Source organism: Hakea prostrata, chromosome 5, assembly GCF_041222555.1.
Source record: "Hakea prostrata isolate BN-2017 chromosome 5, UWA_Hpros_2, whole genome shotgun sequence".
Lineage (NCBI taxonomy): Eukaryota > Viridiplantae > Streptophyta > Magnoliopsida > Proteales > Proteaceae > Hakea > Hakea prostrata.
The window spans coordinates 7,982,458-7,998,567 of record NC_142604.1 but is presented as its reverse complement, the minus strand read 5'-3'; the positions used below and the strand labels follow the sequence as shown (position 1 = coordinate 7,998,567).

Here is a 16,110-nt window from a genome sequence, read left to right as displayed (position 1 = left end):
TCATTCTTTAACCCTAGCTACCTACAAGTTTTGTTTATGGATCTAAGAAAGAATAAGGGATGGGTGAGAAGGTTCAGCCGCAACTACTCCAGTGTTGTTATATAAAATTTGGGGTAGTTGAAACTTCGCACATTCAAATAGGTTAGGACTCAGGACAATCCATCAAACACTTCGATTTATCAGAATTAGGATCTGCCCAGATCGATTCAAATTCGAATTGATTGATGCAGCCCAAATTTTTTTTTAACGGTGATGTGATCTGCAGGCGTATTTCGCCTCACTGGGTGCACCCTCTCGGGGACAAAAAGGCAGGAAAAGAAAAACAAGAATGAGAATTTTCTGAGAGAGAGAGTGAGAGCGACATGTCCCTTAGGACATACCTCATTTTAAAGAATCAACATTCCAGGCTGATAAAGTTAGTTAAACAACCCCACAGCCACAGCACAGCTTTCCCTTTTGTCGTCCCCCCTGATTCTACTCTTATCACAGGGATTTCAAAAAAACTCACCAGTCATCATTTTTATAGTTCAATTCCTGGTCTTGGTTTCCTTGATGCTTGACATCGAAGCTCGATTTAATCATTTGGGACACTCGTAAGAAGGGAGAAGAAGAGAAAGGAACACTAGATTAGGAGTCACATGTGGTGCTTGACATGATGAATGAGTACCCAGTTTGTGTTCAATGCTTTTCTTCTTTTTGAAATTGTAAGATCCTTTCTGTTGGGTATTTAACCAGTTTCATTTTTATAGCTGATGAGGTTCTATGTTCTCATTTCGTACTTGGGCATGGGAGATCATGGTTACGGGGGGTTTCCTATCATCTACTGAGAAACCCATGTCCTGCTTCCAGAGATTGAGATGAGATAGATGTTTCGAAGAACTCTTCTCCCCTTAACATAGTGTCTGGCTAAGTATGGCTGAGTTTAGAGTTACAAGAGTAGAACAGGGTCAAACCAGGATCAGAAGTGTGCCTATTGCTGTAACACCAGAAGGGTTTTGGTGCTGTCCCTCTCCAGTTGTGTTTCAGAAGACCCTCAAAGCTCAAAACCCTCAGACCAAACCCAAGTCTGCCTCTTCTCCAACAAAAGTGCCTATTCAGAAGAAGCAAACATCCCTGACTGAAAGGAAGCTCCACACTAACCCATCAAGGATGAGATTTGTTCCCGATGATCAAAGATCTTTGGTCTCTGATACCGTTGTTCTTAATCCATCTGTGGTTACTGAAAGAGCACCAAAACCCAATGCGGAGAATTTGCATCGGAAGCTGGCAATCGAATTCGGAGAACCTGCAACCAGTGATCTGAAGGTGATTTTATCTGGAAAACCGGTTTTTTCTGTGAGGATGAGTGTCCATAGAAATGTACTTGTTGAAAATAGCAGCTTTTTTGCTCAAAAGCTCTCTCAACAACAATCTCCTTTGCGCTGTATTGAAATCGATGACTGCGAAGATGTGGAGATTTATGTGGAGGTCGTGGGGTTGATGTATTGCAAAGAAATGAAGCAGAGATTGATCAAACAAAGTGTTTCACGCGTGCTTCGTATTCTCAAGGTAAGAAAACCATGCCTGTAGATCCCTTCCTTCTATCTAAATGTTTTGGTTTCCTGATCTTTAGGTTCTTTTTACCTAGTTTGCTTTGCGCATTAATTTTGTAGGTTTCCTATTTTCTGATATGGGAAGAAGAAAAAATCAGTTTTCTTCTTTACTGTTGTTGATTGATTTGAACTATTTCTGTTGTATGAAATATGAATTCTGCTTGGAAAGTTTGAGACGAAATGGTATTTATTGACTATTAATTGCAGAATAAAACTACTGAAAACTGAGCCCTTGATGTAACATCATGCAATCTATGACTTCCATAATTTACTTATATAACATTGATATTTTTATATATTCCCTTGGTTCGGAATTCCATCCCATGGGAATGCTGCTCCTCCCATATGTAAATAACACCATCGATGATGCAACCCTGGTCCCTTGTCCTTCCCTTGATACGCTTACTCTGGACGTTGCCATTTTATAGAAGGTTTTTTTTTCTTCTTCCGGTTGCAATCAAAGGTGCCCTCTTTGGATTGCAGCACAATACTTGCATTTAGTGAGAGTTACTAGGAAGCCATTTATACCCCAAAGAACCCCCCCCCCCCCCCCCAAAAAAATAAATAAATAAAAAAGAAAAAAAGAAATGCTGTTGTGACCTTGTATTCTACATTATAAGCATGGTAGAGCCAAAGGGATTCTCCCCCTTCCCTAGTTAATATGTTTGCCGTGCTTCTTAGTGCTGAATGGTCAAAGGTGCCTTCCATGGATGGGGATCAGGATGACCTTCATAGTAATGCTGTATACTGATTGTGTGGTGATTGTGTATCGTTGTGTACCTACTACAGTTTTCGTGTATTTTACAGTTAGGCACATTGGGAAGCCTTTTATGCTCTTTATAGTGGAAAATGGAAAACAAGATTGTTCAGTGATTTCAAGATTTATTGCTGTAAGTAGTTCAAAGCTAACAAAATATTCTGGAAAGGGGAAGCCTGTTAATTTGTTTTAGATCGATAAGGTAATCATCCAATATTCTTCTTAAAATTCCATGTTGACCTGATTTTTTAGGGCAGAAGTAAACACAAAATTTGTTTCCTTGTACAGTAAGGGTATTGATGTAGAACAGGATTGGCAGATAATGATGGATGGTGAATTGAAATTTCTTGGTTATTCTGTCAATGGTTACTTATTCTCTTCAAATGAGAAGTGAAGACTCTAGGAGCGAAGTGTCAGTGGAGAAATCCGCTAAAAACAGCTAACCTGAAAAAAGCTCTACAAGGGCTAATCTGTTGGTCTTTTCTGTAGAATCATGCTTGTCAATCAAGAGGTCATTACTCAGATAATTAATGTTATAAAATTCCTAGTAGAAGATAATTATTATGAAATGCATATTCAATCAGCAAAATGGAAAGATAATTTATATGTAAAACTATTACCATAAATGATTAAGCCAAGGGGTTCATATAAATTTTCTGAGACTCAAGTTTTTGTTATATGAAGCATGAGAAAAAGTCTGGTGCTTTTTCTCTTCAATAATATGCTTGCACCTTCATAAGACTCAAGTTACTGCCCAAAGAAAGGAGAAAAAGGGGGGGGGGGGGTTGTAAAAATGTCTCCCATAGTATCTATCCTTCGAGGCATGAATCCGTACACTGTCCATGTAGCTAACCCTCTCCCTATGAAGCATAGAAGAACTCTAGAATGTATTTTAATTATAATTCATTTTTGTAAATATTTTAATTAGGATTTACATCTATGAATGTGTTGCACTTTGGGATTTCCAAGACTCCGCTAGGGAAATTTGAGCTTCCAAGTGCTGCAAGCTATTTCTGAAGTACAAAAACGCAGCCATTCATTAATGTTATCTTCTGATTTTCATGGAATTATTTCCCCAACTTCACACTGATCCTTTCCTCTTATATTTATATATTTAATTTTTTAGGGGATTGGACTGAGATAGGAGACTTCCACCCCTCACCTGCCCTCAAAATCCCCCTTTATGCATGTCAAGCTGAGTTTGGATTTAAGAAGATTGTAATGAAACTAAACTAGTGTATTGCTATATTTTCTAGTTTGCTTCTTGTGATTGCAAGCAGGGTAATATTTTAACTATTGCAGAGACTTTTTCTGTGGTCAAACAAGTAATCTGCACATGGTGGGACAGAATTTTCATGCGCTGAAGTTAGGATTGGATGTTGCAAGTGTGGAGCAATGGGTTCAGGCATGGATGAATTAGTGAATTTGTGTGAGCAAGTGTCATCTAATCCTAGTCCTGATTGCAGTGACTGGTAGAACCGCTTCCCAGACAATGACATCCGTGCAACACCTTCCAGTTAGACCCTTAGACCAGTTCTGTACTACTAAGTTGCTCCAGGATTTTCTTCACTTGTACTCTTGGATTACTGATCTATGTTCTAGTTTTAGTTATCCCATCCAATCAGTAGTTTCCTGAATAAGGAGAATATTTGGGAGTTGAATTGCCACATTTGGCCATTTCCAATTTATAAGTTTATCATTTATGAAGAAGGTTGGCCAGCACAGATGCTTCTGAAGTTTGATTGTTTAGGTTTACATTTTAAGAATAAAGCAATTAGCTAATCTGATGTCAGCATTGCTTCTGAGGCCCCCTCTCTCTCTCTCTCTCTCTCTCTCTCTCTCTTTCTTCTGGGTGGGAACTAATATTTGCATATAGGTTTATACTTCATAGCTAAAAGGGTTATTATGCAATAGGTTCTCTTTATTATTGCTCAAATTTTCTTTTGTATGATGATTGAATTGCAAAAGAATAACATCATCAATCTCATTAAAAATGTTTTGCAGGTTGCTGAATTACTTGGATTCAACTCATGCATGCAGTCGTGTTTGGAATACCTAGAAGCAGTCCCTTGGGTTGGAGAAGAAGAAGAAAAGGTGGTCTCCTCAGTCCTACGCCTCCAGAGTGATAGCATAGGAGTCACCCCAGTATTGAAACGAGTTTCTTCTGATGTCCCCAACCCTCCCAGTGACACACTTCTCCAAATAATGGAGCTGGTCCTCAAGAGCAATGAGGAGAGAGGCCGGCGTGAGATGAAATCTTTAGTACTGAGGCTCCTCAGGGAGAATAGCAAGCTTCCTGTCAATGATAGCTCAGTTGATATATGCAATGAGAACACTTACAAATTGTGCAGGAACTGTATAGATGCACTGCTGCTTTTGTTCAGGCAAGCTGCAGAACCAGGGTTTACTGATAAATCACTCGACAGCAAGGGTCCTGTCGCAAAGCAGATAGCTCTTGAAGCTGATAACCTTCTATGGTTGGTGGAGATTTTATCCGACAGACGAGCTGCCGATGAGTTTGTGCTAATCTGGGCCAGCCAGACAGAGTTGGCAGTACTTCACTCAAAGCTGCCAACAGTGTCTCGCCACATTGTTAGCTGCATAACAGCAAGATTATTCATCGGAATAGGGAGAGGAGAGATTCTTCCATCAAAGGATACACGACTGCTGTTATTGCAAACATGGTTACAGCCATTGATTGATGACTACAACTGGTTGCAACATGGTTGCAGATCATTTGATCAGAAGATGGTGGAGGAAGGAATTGGTCGGACCATTCTGACATTGCCACTGGAAGACCAGCAGAGTATTTTACTTGCCTGGTTGGGTAGTTTCTTGAAGGTGGGTGATCATTGCCCAAATCTTCATAGAGCCTTTGAGGTTTGGTGGAGGCGGACTTTCATTAGGCCTTATATGGAACAACAGGAAAATCAGCTCCCGTCAGAAAACGTCGTGACTTCCATGTAGCAAAACTAATAAACATGATTGTTATACATAAGATTCTGCTAATGTATGGAGAGTGTGACTGTGGCAGATGAAGAGAAGTAAAAGTGAGTGTTGAGGATAGAGTTAGAGAAAGAAGTTGTGAACTCTACTCTTCCAAGTAAGGGTTGCAACTATTGCTGAAGTCAAATGAAATTAATTCAAGTTGGTGTTCATTATGGATTTATTTTTTCCATTTTGTAAAATTGTGGAATCTTGACAGGAATGGATTACGGGCTTTCTTTTTTCATTTGAATTGGCTTTGCAATCTTACTCATAGATGTGTAGTGGCATGTCCAGGTGCATCTTACACTTCTACAGAAAGGGTTTTGAATTAAACAAGTCTAAAAGCATATTTGCACACTGCATGTACAACAATAGGGTATGTTCAAATGAAATGATTGTTTAACTGTGAAGGAATGCCAAATCTGGAAATTAAAATTTGGGATCTCTCAACCCATACCAATGGTGACATGGAAAATGTCATAATCCACATCTGGAAAGTATGAGGAAAAGGGGTTGTATAATTGTTGGACTCGAATCTTAATCAAATCCTTCAAGTGTAAATCATCTTTGAATGGAACCAGTTTAGTTGAAACCAAAAACCCTTGCCAGATTTGCTCTAACCTGTGAACCCAAAACACAATTTGACAAGAGGTATCAACTGGATTTGAATTTCCTCCAACCGGGTGCACAGTACCTCCAACTTTCCCCTCTCACAACCCACCAGACACAGGCCACCTCAGGCCCATTGTGTTGGGTATCAACCCTTTCATGACACTTTTTGAATAACTGAACAACTGCTGCAAGAAGGAACCAGTTTGGTTTCAATAGTTACAGCAAATCTAATTCATTGGCAAGGAGATTACCCAAAAAAAAAAAAGTCACTGGCAAGGAAATATTGTGTCAATTCATTATCCAGTTGATCTCTTGATGACATTATCTTTTAGGTATGAGAGACATCTAGAAATAGTTTTTTAAGTAACGTGACTGCTTGTATCTGGGCTTCTCTGTTCACAGAACATAACAAAACCAAATGCAATTGCACAATCTGTACGAAATGAAAGGTGTAGACATGGAAAGTGATCCATGGAAAAAGACGGCGAGAGCAGGGGCAGAGTTGCTTGTTGAACTGATTATCATAAGAAATTCTCGCAGTTGACAAGGAAGTCTTTGTCATTTTCAACTTGGATTAAACCTCTCTCTTCCAACCGTCCACCCCTGACCCCTCCATCGTGGTTAGTATATGTCGATTCGAAAAGGCAAACCCTAATGCAGAAAGTCAATTCAATGATGTAATTAAATACGAATTCGTACTCCAAGGTTGACAACAACTTTCTCCATTTATGAAACACTCAATTCCAAGTGACAGAAGAAAACTATTTGTGTTTCTGAACCTCCCCATTTTGCTATTGAGTTCCACTTAAAGTTGTATATCGCCACCTGTGAGTTTGTGACTCTGTAAACAGTGATGAAAGTTTTCATTTTCTATACCAACTGCTAAGGTCAAATATTGGATCTCCAGAAAATTTCATCAGAAACTGTCTACACTTGTTCCTTTTTTTCTTCTATTTGGACAGCTGTTCCCCGGTTCTCGTTGACCTTTCTCTTCAGAAGCCCTTTGAAAACAGAAATCAGAGAAGCTATTCTATAAATATGTAAAGGGTATCCATGGATTTGGCTACTTGGCCAACTGCCAAAATAACAAAGACAATGGGAAGCTTCAACTCCTGTTCCAGTTTTAGCAGGTATTTATTTCACGATTTCTTCTTCTTCCTCCTTCAATTTAACATTTTAATCCAACCCCACATAACATTTGGTCAGATGTTGGATGCCCAGCTCAAGGATGTTCATGTTTCAATGGTAATGACAATTTTTCTGTTTCTGCAGAAGATCCAAATTGAAGAAGACATCGTTTCAGACCATGGACAACTATCTTGCAAATCATCATGGCATAAAGACAGTTGCAGCGGGGCAGCTCTGCAAATTTTCAAGCAGTTCAACTCTCTGCATGAGCATAGTGACATGGAACATGAATGGGAAGGTGCAACATCCAACCCAAAGAAATCATTTGGCTTATCCTTTTCTTCTTCTAATTGGGTTTTAAGGGCAAAATAGAAAGACCTGATTAAGACTATAATTAATCATCTCTTCTGACGAGATTTCTTTGTTTAAACTTTGCCTGTTATGAAGGTCTCATACCTAGACCTAGCAGAGCTGGTGGGTATTGACAGGAAAGTTGATCTAATCATAATTGGTCTGCAAGAAGTCCCACGATGCAACATTGGTCGATTGCTGCAGGCAGCACTGGTTGGAACACACTGGTATGAGATCTACCTTCCTGCCTCTTCTTTCTATGGTTAAGTTTCTCCATGGCCATTCCTCATTGCTCCTCTGAATTTTCTGTAGGTTTCAAATGAGATCTAGAGCTGGAGGCTATTCTATCAAAATTATTTTTTTCCAAGTCTCTAGATCAAGGAAAAGCTTCTCTAAGACTCTTAAACCCAAAAGATTTTAGCTACTCTTTAGTATACATTTTGAATAGAGCTTCAATCTGAAATCCTTAAACAAATATTAATTTTCTGCTCTTAGCTACCAGCAAAATTGACTCTAATTATGATATCTCAGTCATTTTAAGACTAGCCAAATAGCAGTCATGGATTAGGCAAAGTTAGGTATTGATTGGTAGGCAGTTTGTTCAATAGTTTTGTTTATGGCAGCCAAAAGCAAGCTTCATTGTCAATGGCCATTCACCAACCCTGGAACTGCTAAGTGGTTCCGTTACACCTCAAATAGTAATAGCAGATCAGGATTAGTTGATTCCATTCTAGGGCTAGAGCAACTTGGGGTCAACTCTGATCAATTCCTAGCAGTCATGGCAGATTTTAATTTGATCTAGATCGGATTCGACCCTGACCAATTCGAATCCAAAATGTTATTGCTTTATCATCCTGCCTAAATGTGAATCACTACACTGATCCATCCTGTAATCCTACAAGTAATATACACACTAACTTATGGTTCTTATGTCTCTTGAATCACAAAAGCCTTCTAGGCAAAGCTACAATGCAATCTCTGCAACTATTTGTGTTTGGACCAAAGAACTCCAGTCACTTACTTAAAGGTCAGCTTTCTACCATTTCCAATGTTATGGCCTCTATGTTTACCAACCAAAATGATCATTTGGTACTCATTTTGTTACTTTATCTGCAGAATTAAAGGTTGACAAACAAGCTCTGGGGGGATTTGGAGGATTAATTGGAAGAAAGAAGGGTGCTGTTGCACTCAGTATTAGCTTCAAAGGAATCCGAATGGTGTTCATATCTTGTCATTTGTCAGGTCTGTTCCATATAACATGTATTCACAGGTCAAATTTTTACTGCTAAAAGAAATCAATTGACTCAGAAAGAATTCTGAATGCAGCTCATGCGCGTAATGTGGAAGAAAGGAATTCTCAATATAGGCGTATATCGCATTCCCTCTTCTCCAAAAACCAAAACCCTTATGCAAGACCCTCTCACATCACAGTATGGCTAGGGGACCTCAACTACAGAATACATGGTATTGACACAATGCCAGTTAGAAATCTGATTCAGAAAAACCTTCATGGTGTAAGTTCCTATTCTTGTGATGGAAAATATCATTTTGCTTTTCCATTCAGATTATTGCTTGTATAAACCTTTTCTGCAACATCTGCACAATTAGGTTTATAGATCATTAGCTTCAATTCCCAAGTGCTTTATTTTTGTGCTAATCTACTTCACTTTTGATGAACATCAGCTGCTCACAAGTAATGATCAACTCCTTCAAGAAGCTGAAAGAGGACAAGTTTTTAGTGGATACTCAGAAGGCACACTAGCATTCAAGCCTACTTACAAATATAATATTGGGAGTAGCAACTACGATACAAGTTACAAGGTAGTTCTCACTATTCTAAAGCATTCAGATACTTCTTCCAGTGCGCACATGAATTCCTTGTTTATATATCTAACTGGGTTTCATCTTCTTCTCTTGAATTGTTACTATCAGGTACGAGTACCCTCATGGACTGATAGGATCTTGTACAGGATTGATGAATCTGGAGACGTCGAGGCAACTTTACACTCTTACGAATCCATTGATGGCATCCACAGTTCTGATCATAAACCAGTGAAAGCTCATCTATGCTTGAAAGTGAACAAACTCCCATAAGCTACAACTACCCCAACTAAAGCAGTTCTGTAAATACAGAATAGAAACCACTTCATTGATTTGTTTTTCCTCCCAGAAGACATGAAGCTGAGAATCAATCCCAGTGGTTCAAATGAATCAACACCATTAGTTTTCTTATTCACCTGCCCCTCTCTTTCTCAACCCTCACCTTAAATGTATAGAAGAGACATTCAGAGTCAAAGTTATGTTTCTGTATTAATGAGAAGGTTTTCAAGCAGCCAAGCCCAAGCTCATGAATTTTGAGTGGGTAGTGGATTGGGCTGGGCTGGGGACTTTTTCGTCCAAGATTGTATTTGGTTCTACACTTTTACACCACAAATGAAAGTTTGCTTAGTCTGTTTCGGCCCAGCCCATTCTTAGGAAAATATAAAGAGGGAATCTTGGTCCAACAAACCTAAAAGGGCGAGCTGATGGAAAGGAAAGAAGCTCCTAAACCCCGGGCAAAAAAAGACCAAAAGGTCGAGCTAGGCGAACCCAATGTCAAAGGCTTTCGCACAAAGAGAGTTTTGGAGTTGTAGTCTTATTTCAATATGTTTTGTTGAAAGACTGTTTCAACGCCTTGACCTCAGGGTGAAAACTATGGTCCACCAACCGTTGCATTAAGGCCCATCTCTTACAAAAAGGCTAAGCTAGACTAAGCTAGACTAAGCCAAAACTTAGAAATTCTTTTCTTAGGGCTAAGGTGAAAAGGAAGGAGAAGAAGATTTTATGCCTACAAGATGCTTCTACTTTAGAATGGAATTGAGGTAGTGCCAAAACCCACCTATCATCTTTTTGTGTCCTTTCACATGACCCAGAGGATTGGAGAGATTGATAGTTTTTCTTTGGGACCATTATTTTCTATCATGTCACAGCGTGTTCTGTGTTAAAACTTTGTGTCCATAGTTCATACATTGTCTATGTCAGGCGCTGTCATGCATGTAGTCACATGAAGAAATAAATTTTGAAATGAAAATTTTCAGACATTATTTAAAACACAAGGGAGAAATTTGTAAGTTTTACTTTGTTATTAGGACCTGTAATTTTTTCGCGGATGTCCTAGCTAAGGTCCAGTTGGATTGAGGTCCAATTTTTTGGCCGCTAATGTTTCTTTGGTAACTTTGTTTGATCCTTCACACTATTGAATCTCCAAAACCCTAGTAAAACTAGAGGTTGTATGGTAATGTTCTTTTTCTTGTTTTTTGTGTTTTGAGCTTGAAAACTCAAATGGTAGAGGGCATTCTTTCCTGTTTCATTTGTTTTTTTTTTGTTTTGGTTTTTTTTTTGGGTAACAAATGACTTTTTTTCCCTTCTTTCTAGTGTAACTATATAAAATTTTGGCACTGAGAAGCAGTGTGAAACAATGAAAATACTTAAAAACAAAAAAAAAATTGTCCCCCTTTTCAAAAACAAAACAGAATGGCTACCACACAAACCTGTGATTTTCACCTCACAAGATAAGCCCCACAGAGAGAAACTCCAACTCCAGTATTACTTATCCATCCAGCCCAGCAAAAACTTCCAAAATTTTATTCTGGACACAGACCAGGATTCTTGGACAAGAAAGCTAGAGAACAGACCTCTCTGAATTAGATAGCGATTTGCCTTCACCCCTAACACGCTCACCTAAAACTGAAAGGGATTACGACCCATCACACCCTGTTTAGATGTAGAGTTTTGAAGAGGAAAAGGGTTTTGGTCATTTTGGCCTACATTGTCCGCCTGGTTATCTGTTCAAACCCTGCATGGACATAATTCCTAAACCCAGAAAATTTATTGAAGGTGTATCAGACCCAGACTGTTTCGACAGAGACATTGATTTTGTCACTTTAAACATAACATGCACAGAATCACAGAAAAGAAGGCAAAATCGAGGAAATTGTGTGAATGTGGGGGAAGGGCAGCTCATCAAGTGAAGCCAACACTGTAATAGAAGTCAGATGATTTAAAACAAGTTGGAGGACATGAACCCAAAATGCCTAGGAGTTCCAAACTATCTGCAGGCGCGCTAATAAATCCTTGGTAAGAAGGTCCAGTCAATCTTAAATTGGGAGCAGCATTCATAGTCTAGATCCTCTCCACTACCCAGCCGTACTCTCATCTTTTCACATTCACATAAGGTTTGGTAGGATTTAGGGTTTAAACAAAAGATTGCTTAAAACATTTCGCCCAGAGTATCTAGTTTGGAATATCCAAATCGTTACTTCTAGATCTGTGCTACCCCGACGGTTCCCAACCACACAAAATAGTGGGGCTCTCGGATGAAGTTTAAATATTTTTTTTTGTTTTTTCCAAAAAATATTTTTCACCGTGGGCCCCACTGTTTTGTGTGGTCGGGAACCCGTCGGGGGAGCTGATTCGGACACTTACTTCTAGCTAGTATTTGTAGAACAACACTAGTTTCTACCGTAAATTGGACTCTCTCTCAAAAGCCCATTACGTCGTTGCATTGTAACTAATCCGATGACTTATATTAAAACATATGTTGGGTATAACTCAAATACCTCAATCATATTTCGTATGACTAAAATACCTCAACAGGTCTGCCCAACAAGTGCAAATCTTCTCCACTTAATTGCCCGGCTTTCCGTTGCCCCACCCTCACAAATAAACCTGCCCGTGTACCAAGGGCAGGCTTGTGTCAGGCACATTGAGAGGGTGGAGGAATGGGGAAAGCTAGCCTGGGTGGAAAGGATATGGACTTCTATGGTATGCGAGTACGCCTTGAGTCAGGGCTTGTGTGAGTGTGAAAAGATGAGAAGACGACCAACCTAAGTGGAAAGGAACTACACTATGGCATGCATGCATGTTTCTCTCTCTCTCTTCTCCAGCCTGGCAGTTCCAGCTAGAAGATACGTTTTCGATTTCTAAGCCAATCTTTCTCTGATTGGACCACAATAACCACGTGGCCATGGTCGGCCTTTACCACGCCAGCAAGCCACGTGGAAACTCAGCAAAATTAATGACTGATACTAAAGAGAAGTATTGGACCACCTCATTGGAGTTTGTCCACGTCGACCCTCTGATCTTCACCAATATCTTCTTTCTTCTCCTTGAAGCATTACACAAAATTAAAGTGCTAGCGAATAGCGACGCCTTTAATAATTCCATGTCGTTATCTCATCCATAGCCACAGGTATAAACATGGCCTCTAAATTCCAAAGTCTCCTGCTACTTATCTCACTACTTGATCTTTCACCATCTCCTCCATTTTTACAGAATTTACAGGTTTTGTTTTCGAGCAAAGAAAAGATGAAAACGAAAGTTAATATCTGAAGAAGCCGTATATATATATATATATATATATATATACCACGAGAATGTTGGCCCTTTATGAAGGGTAATCTTCTTCTGCTGAGGGAATCTGACAACGACCCCTTGGAATTTGGGACTTCTTGAGAGGGATATCTTTGCCGTTTGTAGCTTTTGGCTCTGTGTCCATCTTTCTCTTCCAAAGTTAAAGCTCTTCACTGTTAAAACTTAAAAGGCTTCGCACGTAATTAAGAGAAAATTTTACTGCTACTATTACAAGTTTACAACCTTTGCAATCACAGCTTTAGGAGCCCACCAGTGAACTGAACAGACCAGACAGTGAACCAGGTGAGGGTCCAGTTTTACTATGTAATCACTAGTTAAATCTTTGCTACTCCGATCTAATTTTTACAGTACTCAGGCTTTTATGTTCTTTTTACTTTTTGGTAGAAGTCAGGCTTTTATGTTCTTTTTCTTTTTGATAGAAGTCAGGCTTTTATGTTGGAAACCCTAGATTGCACAACAGTAGAGACTACAATGAAAAAGGAAGTGATGATCCAAAAAGAAGTAGTAGAAGAAGAAGAAGAAGAAAAAAGCTATATATAATCTGCTGTTAAGTTTTTGAAGTCTTGGATCCAAACTGATGGAAAACAGAATTATTTTTTTCTTTTTCTTGTTTCGTTAATCTTTACCATCTTTTGCCATTGATTTTTCCTCTTGATTATGAAATATAGCCAGATGGGTATATTTCTTTGGCGTTAATTGATGTGTTTAATGCACCTAAGAACAACATTTTCAACACCTAACTTTAGCAAGTCTCTCTAACCTCAAAAAAAAAATGACAACTCTTAGCATTCGTAAAGGGTAGAAGGGTTGAAATCAGAAAACTTCATCTTACGCTATCTACTATGGATAAAGACAGATTGGTCTATTTCCACTCTCTAGTTTCAATCATTTTGTATTTCTGAGACTTTCAACACTCCCAAAGAAGAAAAAAATTGTAAATAATTCAGCTATTTCACATGTTCTATTTACTCATTTATTTTTTTGTTCTCTTAGTCCTGTGTGTTAATGATATTGTGGGAGACATCAAAGTTCTGTATAACTGTATTTAGTCTCTTGAATAAGTTTTGGTTTGATGAACTATTTATGTTGACATTGGTTGGCCCGTTTTGCATGCATTGAATTTGATATCAAGAACAACAGTATTAGACAAATTTGTCTTTAGATCTTCATAAAATACAATTTTTTGAAAGAGATGTAAGGATAAAAGTCGTATCTCATATTGCCTAAATACGCTACCTGATTCTATCAAATAAAAATTTGTCTCGTGTGATTATTATTTGCTATTTCCCTTCACTTCCTGCATTGTTTATATTATCATTTTCTATGTTTAAATACACTTTGGGTGTTACCATCAATATAGACCCGTGGTCCTCTGTACCTCCTAGTATTTTATAGGTGAGAGAATCTTTTCTAGTTTCTACACATAAATTGAAAGAGACAGAAAGATTGAGGAATTCCCACAGATTTGATAGACTTGAAGAGGAGAAAGATTGGTGGGTTTCTTCATTGACTAAGCTAGCAAGATAGGAAAGAAACTTCATAGTTTATGTAACTCACTCATATAAAATCACTAAGACCCACCTCAAACTCTATCTCCACTAACACACACAAACAACAGAAACAACAGAAATAGTGATTTTTTCAATTTCCCATTGATGATCTACTCAGAGGAGAAAGACTTAGGAGACTTCAGAATAGAAAAGATACTGATGGCTGCTCATGCATAAACCCATGATAAAAGGGTTCCCTCAAATTAAAATAAATCCATTCTTCTGTTATCTCCTCGTGTGACACGATTAAAATTATTTTAAAATTGACAAATTCAACATTACTCTATTCAGTTTCAAGATATAAATGATTGTTTGATCACCAAGATGGTTATTAGCTTAAGAAACCAAGAAAAATATATGGTCTTATATGGTTAGTTTCTAATTAATTAGTATCGAGATGCCTTGCTTATCAGGAAAAGAAGTAGATAACTACCTTATATAAACATTAACGAGAAATGGTTGTTTAGGGTTTACCATCATTAGGTAAGGTGTCCCCTCTTTGTTTTGTTTTTAAATTGACATACAAACAAGCATATGAGATATGATTAGTCCCGTGATTATACGTTTTTGTAGACAGATGAGTGTCACCTGCTTCATATTGAAGGGCGGTTTGTGTGGTGTGTTTGACAATTAATTAAGAATCAAGAAATTTAAGAGTTCCCGCAACTGATTGCGTGTCCTTTTAACTTATGTTGGGAGAGTCTCTCCATGCTTACTTGATGCCTAATATGATCTGCAACACAGAGATTAATGGGGGGTTTTTGTCTTTTGATTTTCTTAAGCATGCATGCTTATATTGATATATTGATCCATGATCATCATCTCATGAGTACCATATTGGATATATGAATATTGACTAAGAAAGTTAATATCATTATTAATTTTCTTAATTATCCAACCTATATTTTTAGGAAATTTTTTTAAAATTTACTAATTTTGAAAAAGATTTACCTGATAACTATTTCTAGATCAGTAGATATAAGAAAAATTTCCCACTTCTTCTTAAGTAGATCAAAGACAATGAAAAATCTATTGCCTGAAAAAGGCGAAATTTAAAATAGTGAGAAGATTAGTGTAACCACTCGTAGTTATACAAGCTCCTTTTTCTTTTTCCTTTGGTTGATATATTGACAATGGAGTAACGTGAACAATTGAACAACGGGGTAGGTCAAGTTCCTCTCCTTTAACTTTAGGAAGAATGTTTCCTACCAAGGGCATAGCTTCCCCTAACACTCACCTTTGCTTATCTCTTGCTTATTCCCATATGAAATGACCTCTCAACTCTTTAATTGAATAAATAAACAAGGAAGCATTCATTGTCAATCGCCTACTTGTGTACGCAATCTCCGTAAGGTGACACGTAATACCTTTATTGATGTGCTTTCACAATAGTCATGGCAGTCTCTTGTGCAAAGACATTCAAACTCAAAAGTCTAGAATTCGAACCTTCATCCTTCCACATCTTCCTCCCTTTCCCAACCCTTGAACCTTCAGATCCCCAATTCTTATGAGATTAAAATGAATCTTCATCACAACCAAGTTCCTTTTTTTTTTCATTTTTTTTTTGGAATTGAGGTATTCAAGCCAACTTACATACACCTTGACTAATCTCTAAGAAATAACTTACATATATGAGAAATAAACTCTAAGGAAATGTGAACTCTTGACCTCTTACTTAGTGGTTGATCTTTGGGATCTTGCTAGGCCAATGCATCTAAAG

General features: G+C 38.1%; 2 protein-coding genes across 3 annotated transcripts; both read left to right on the top strand.

Moving 5' to 3' along the window:
- Positions 1 to 162: 162 nt before the first annotated feature.
- Positions 163 to 5,730, top strand: LOC149014826 (BTB/POZ domain protein). The gene is made up of 2 exons (XM_089156369.1): positions 163 to 1,548; positions 4,354 to 5,730. The coding sequence occupies exons 1-2, from the start codon at positions 913 to 915 to the stop codon at positions 5,314 to 5,316; spliced, it is 1,599 nt and encodes a 532-aa protein (XP_089012495.1). The 5' UTR covers positions 163 to 912; the 3' UTR covers positions 5,317 to 5,730.
- Positions 5,731 to 6,713: 983 nt separating this feature from the next.
- 5PTASE11 (inositol polyphosphate 5-phosphatase 11) lies at positions 6,714 to 9,883 on the top strand. Of its 2 annotated transcripts, none has more exons than XM_089156065.1 (8): positions 6,714 to 7,079; positions 7,225 to 7,375; positions 7,525 to 7,655; positions 8,379 to 8,455; positions 8,545 to 8,670; positions 8,755 to 8,942; positions 9,112 to 9,249; positions 9,361 to 9,883. In XM_089156065.1, the coding sequence occupies exons 1-8, from the start codon at positions 7,003 to 7,005 to the stop codon at positions 9,520 to 9,522; spliced, it is 1,050 nt and encodes a 349-aa protein (XP_089012191.1). In that variant the 5' UTR covers positions 6,714 to 7,002; the 3' UTR covers positions 9,523 to 9,883. The 2 variants fall into 2 exon arrangements, with proteins under 2 accessions (XP_089012191.1, XP_089012190.1); XM_089156064.1 differs by having other exon boundaries at positions 7,222 to 7,375.
- The last annotated feature ends 6,227 nt before the right edge of the window (positions 9,884 to 16,110 follow it).

Bases quoted from the DNA above. Each gene is read 5' to 3' on its own strand.
- LOC149014826 (XM_089156369.1), top strand. From the start codon at position 913: ATGGCTGAGTTTAGAGTTACAAGAGTAGAACAGGGTCAAACCAGGATC. The intron at 1,549-4,353 runs GTAAGAAAACCA...AATGTTTTGCAG, and splicing joins GCGTGCTTCGTATTCTCAAG to GTTGCTGAATTACTTGGATT.
- 5PTASE11 (XM_089156064.1), top strand. From the start codon at position 7,003: ATGGATTTGGCTACTTGGCCAACTGCCAAAATAACAAAGACAATGGGA. The intron at 7,080-7,221 runs GTATTTATTTCA...CTGTTTCTGCAG, and splicing joins TCCTGTTCCAGTTTTAGCAG to AAGATCCAAATTGAAGAAGA. The intron at 8,943-9,111 runs GTAAGTTCCTAT...GATGAACATCAG, and splicing joins TTCAGAAAAACCTTCATGGT to CTGCTCACAAGTAATGATCA.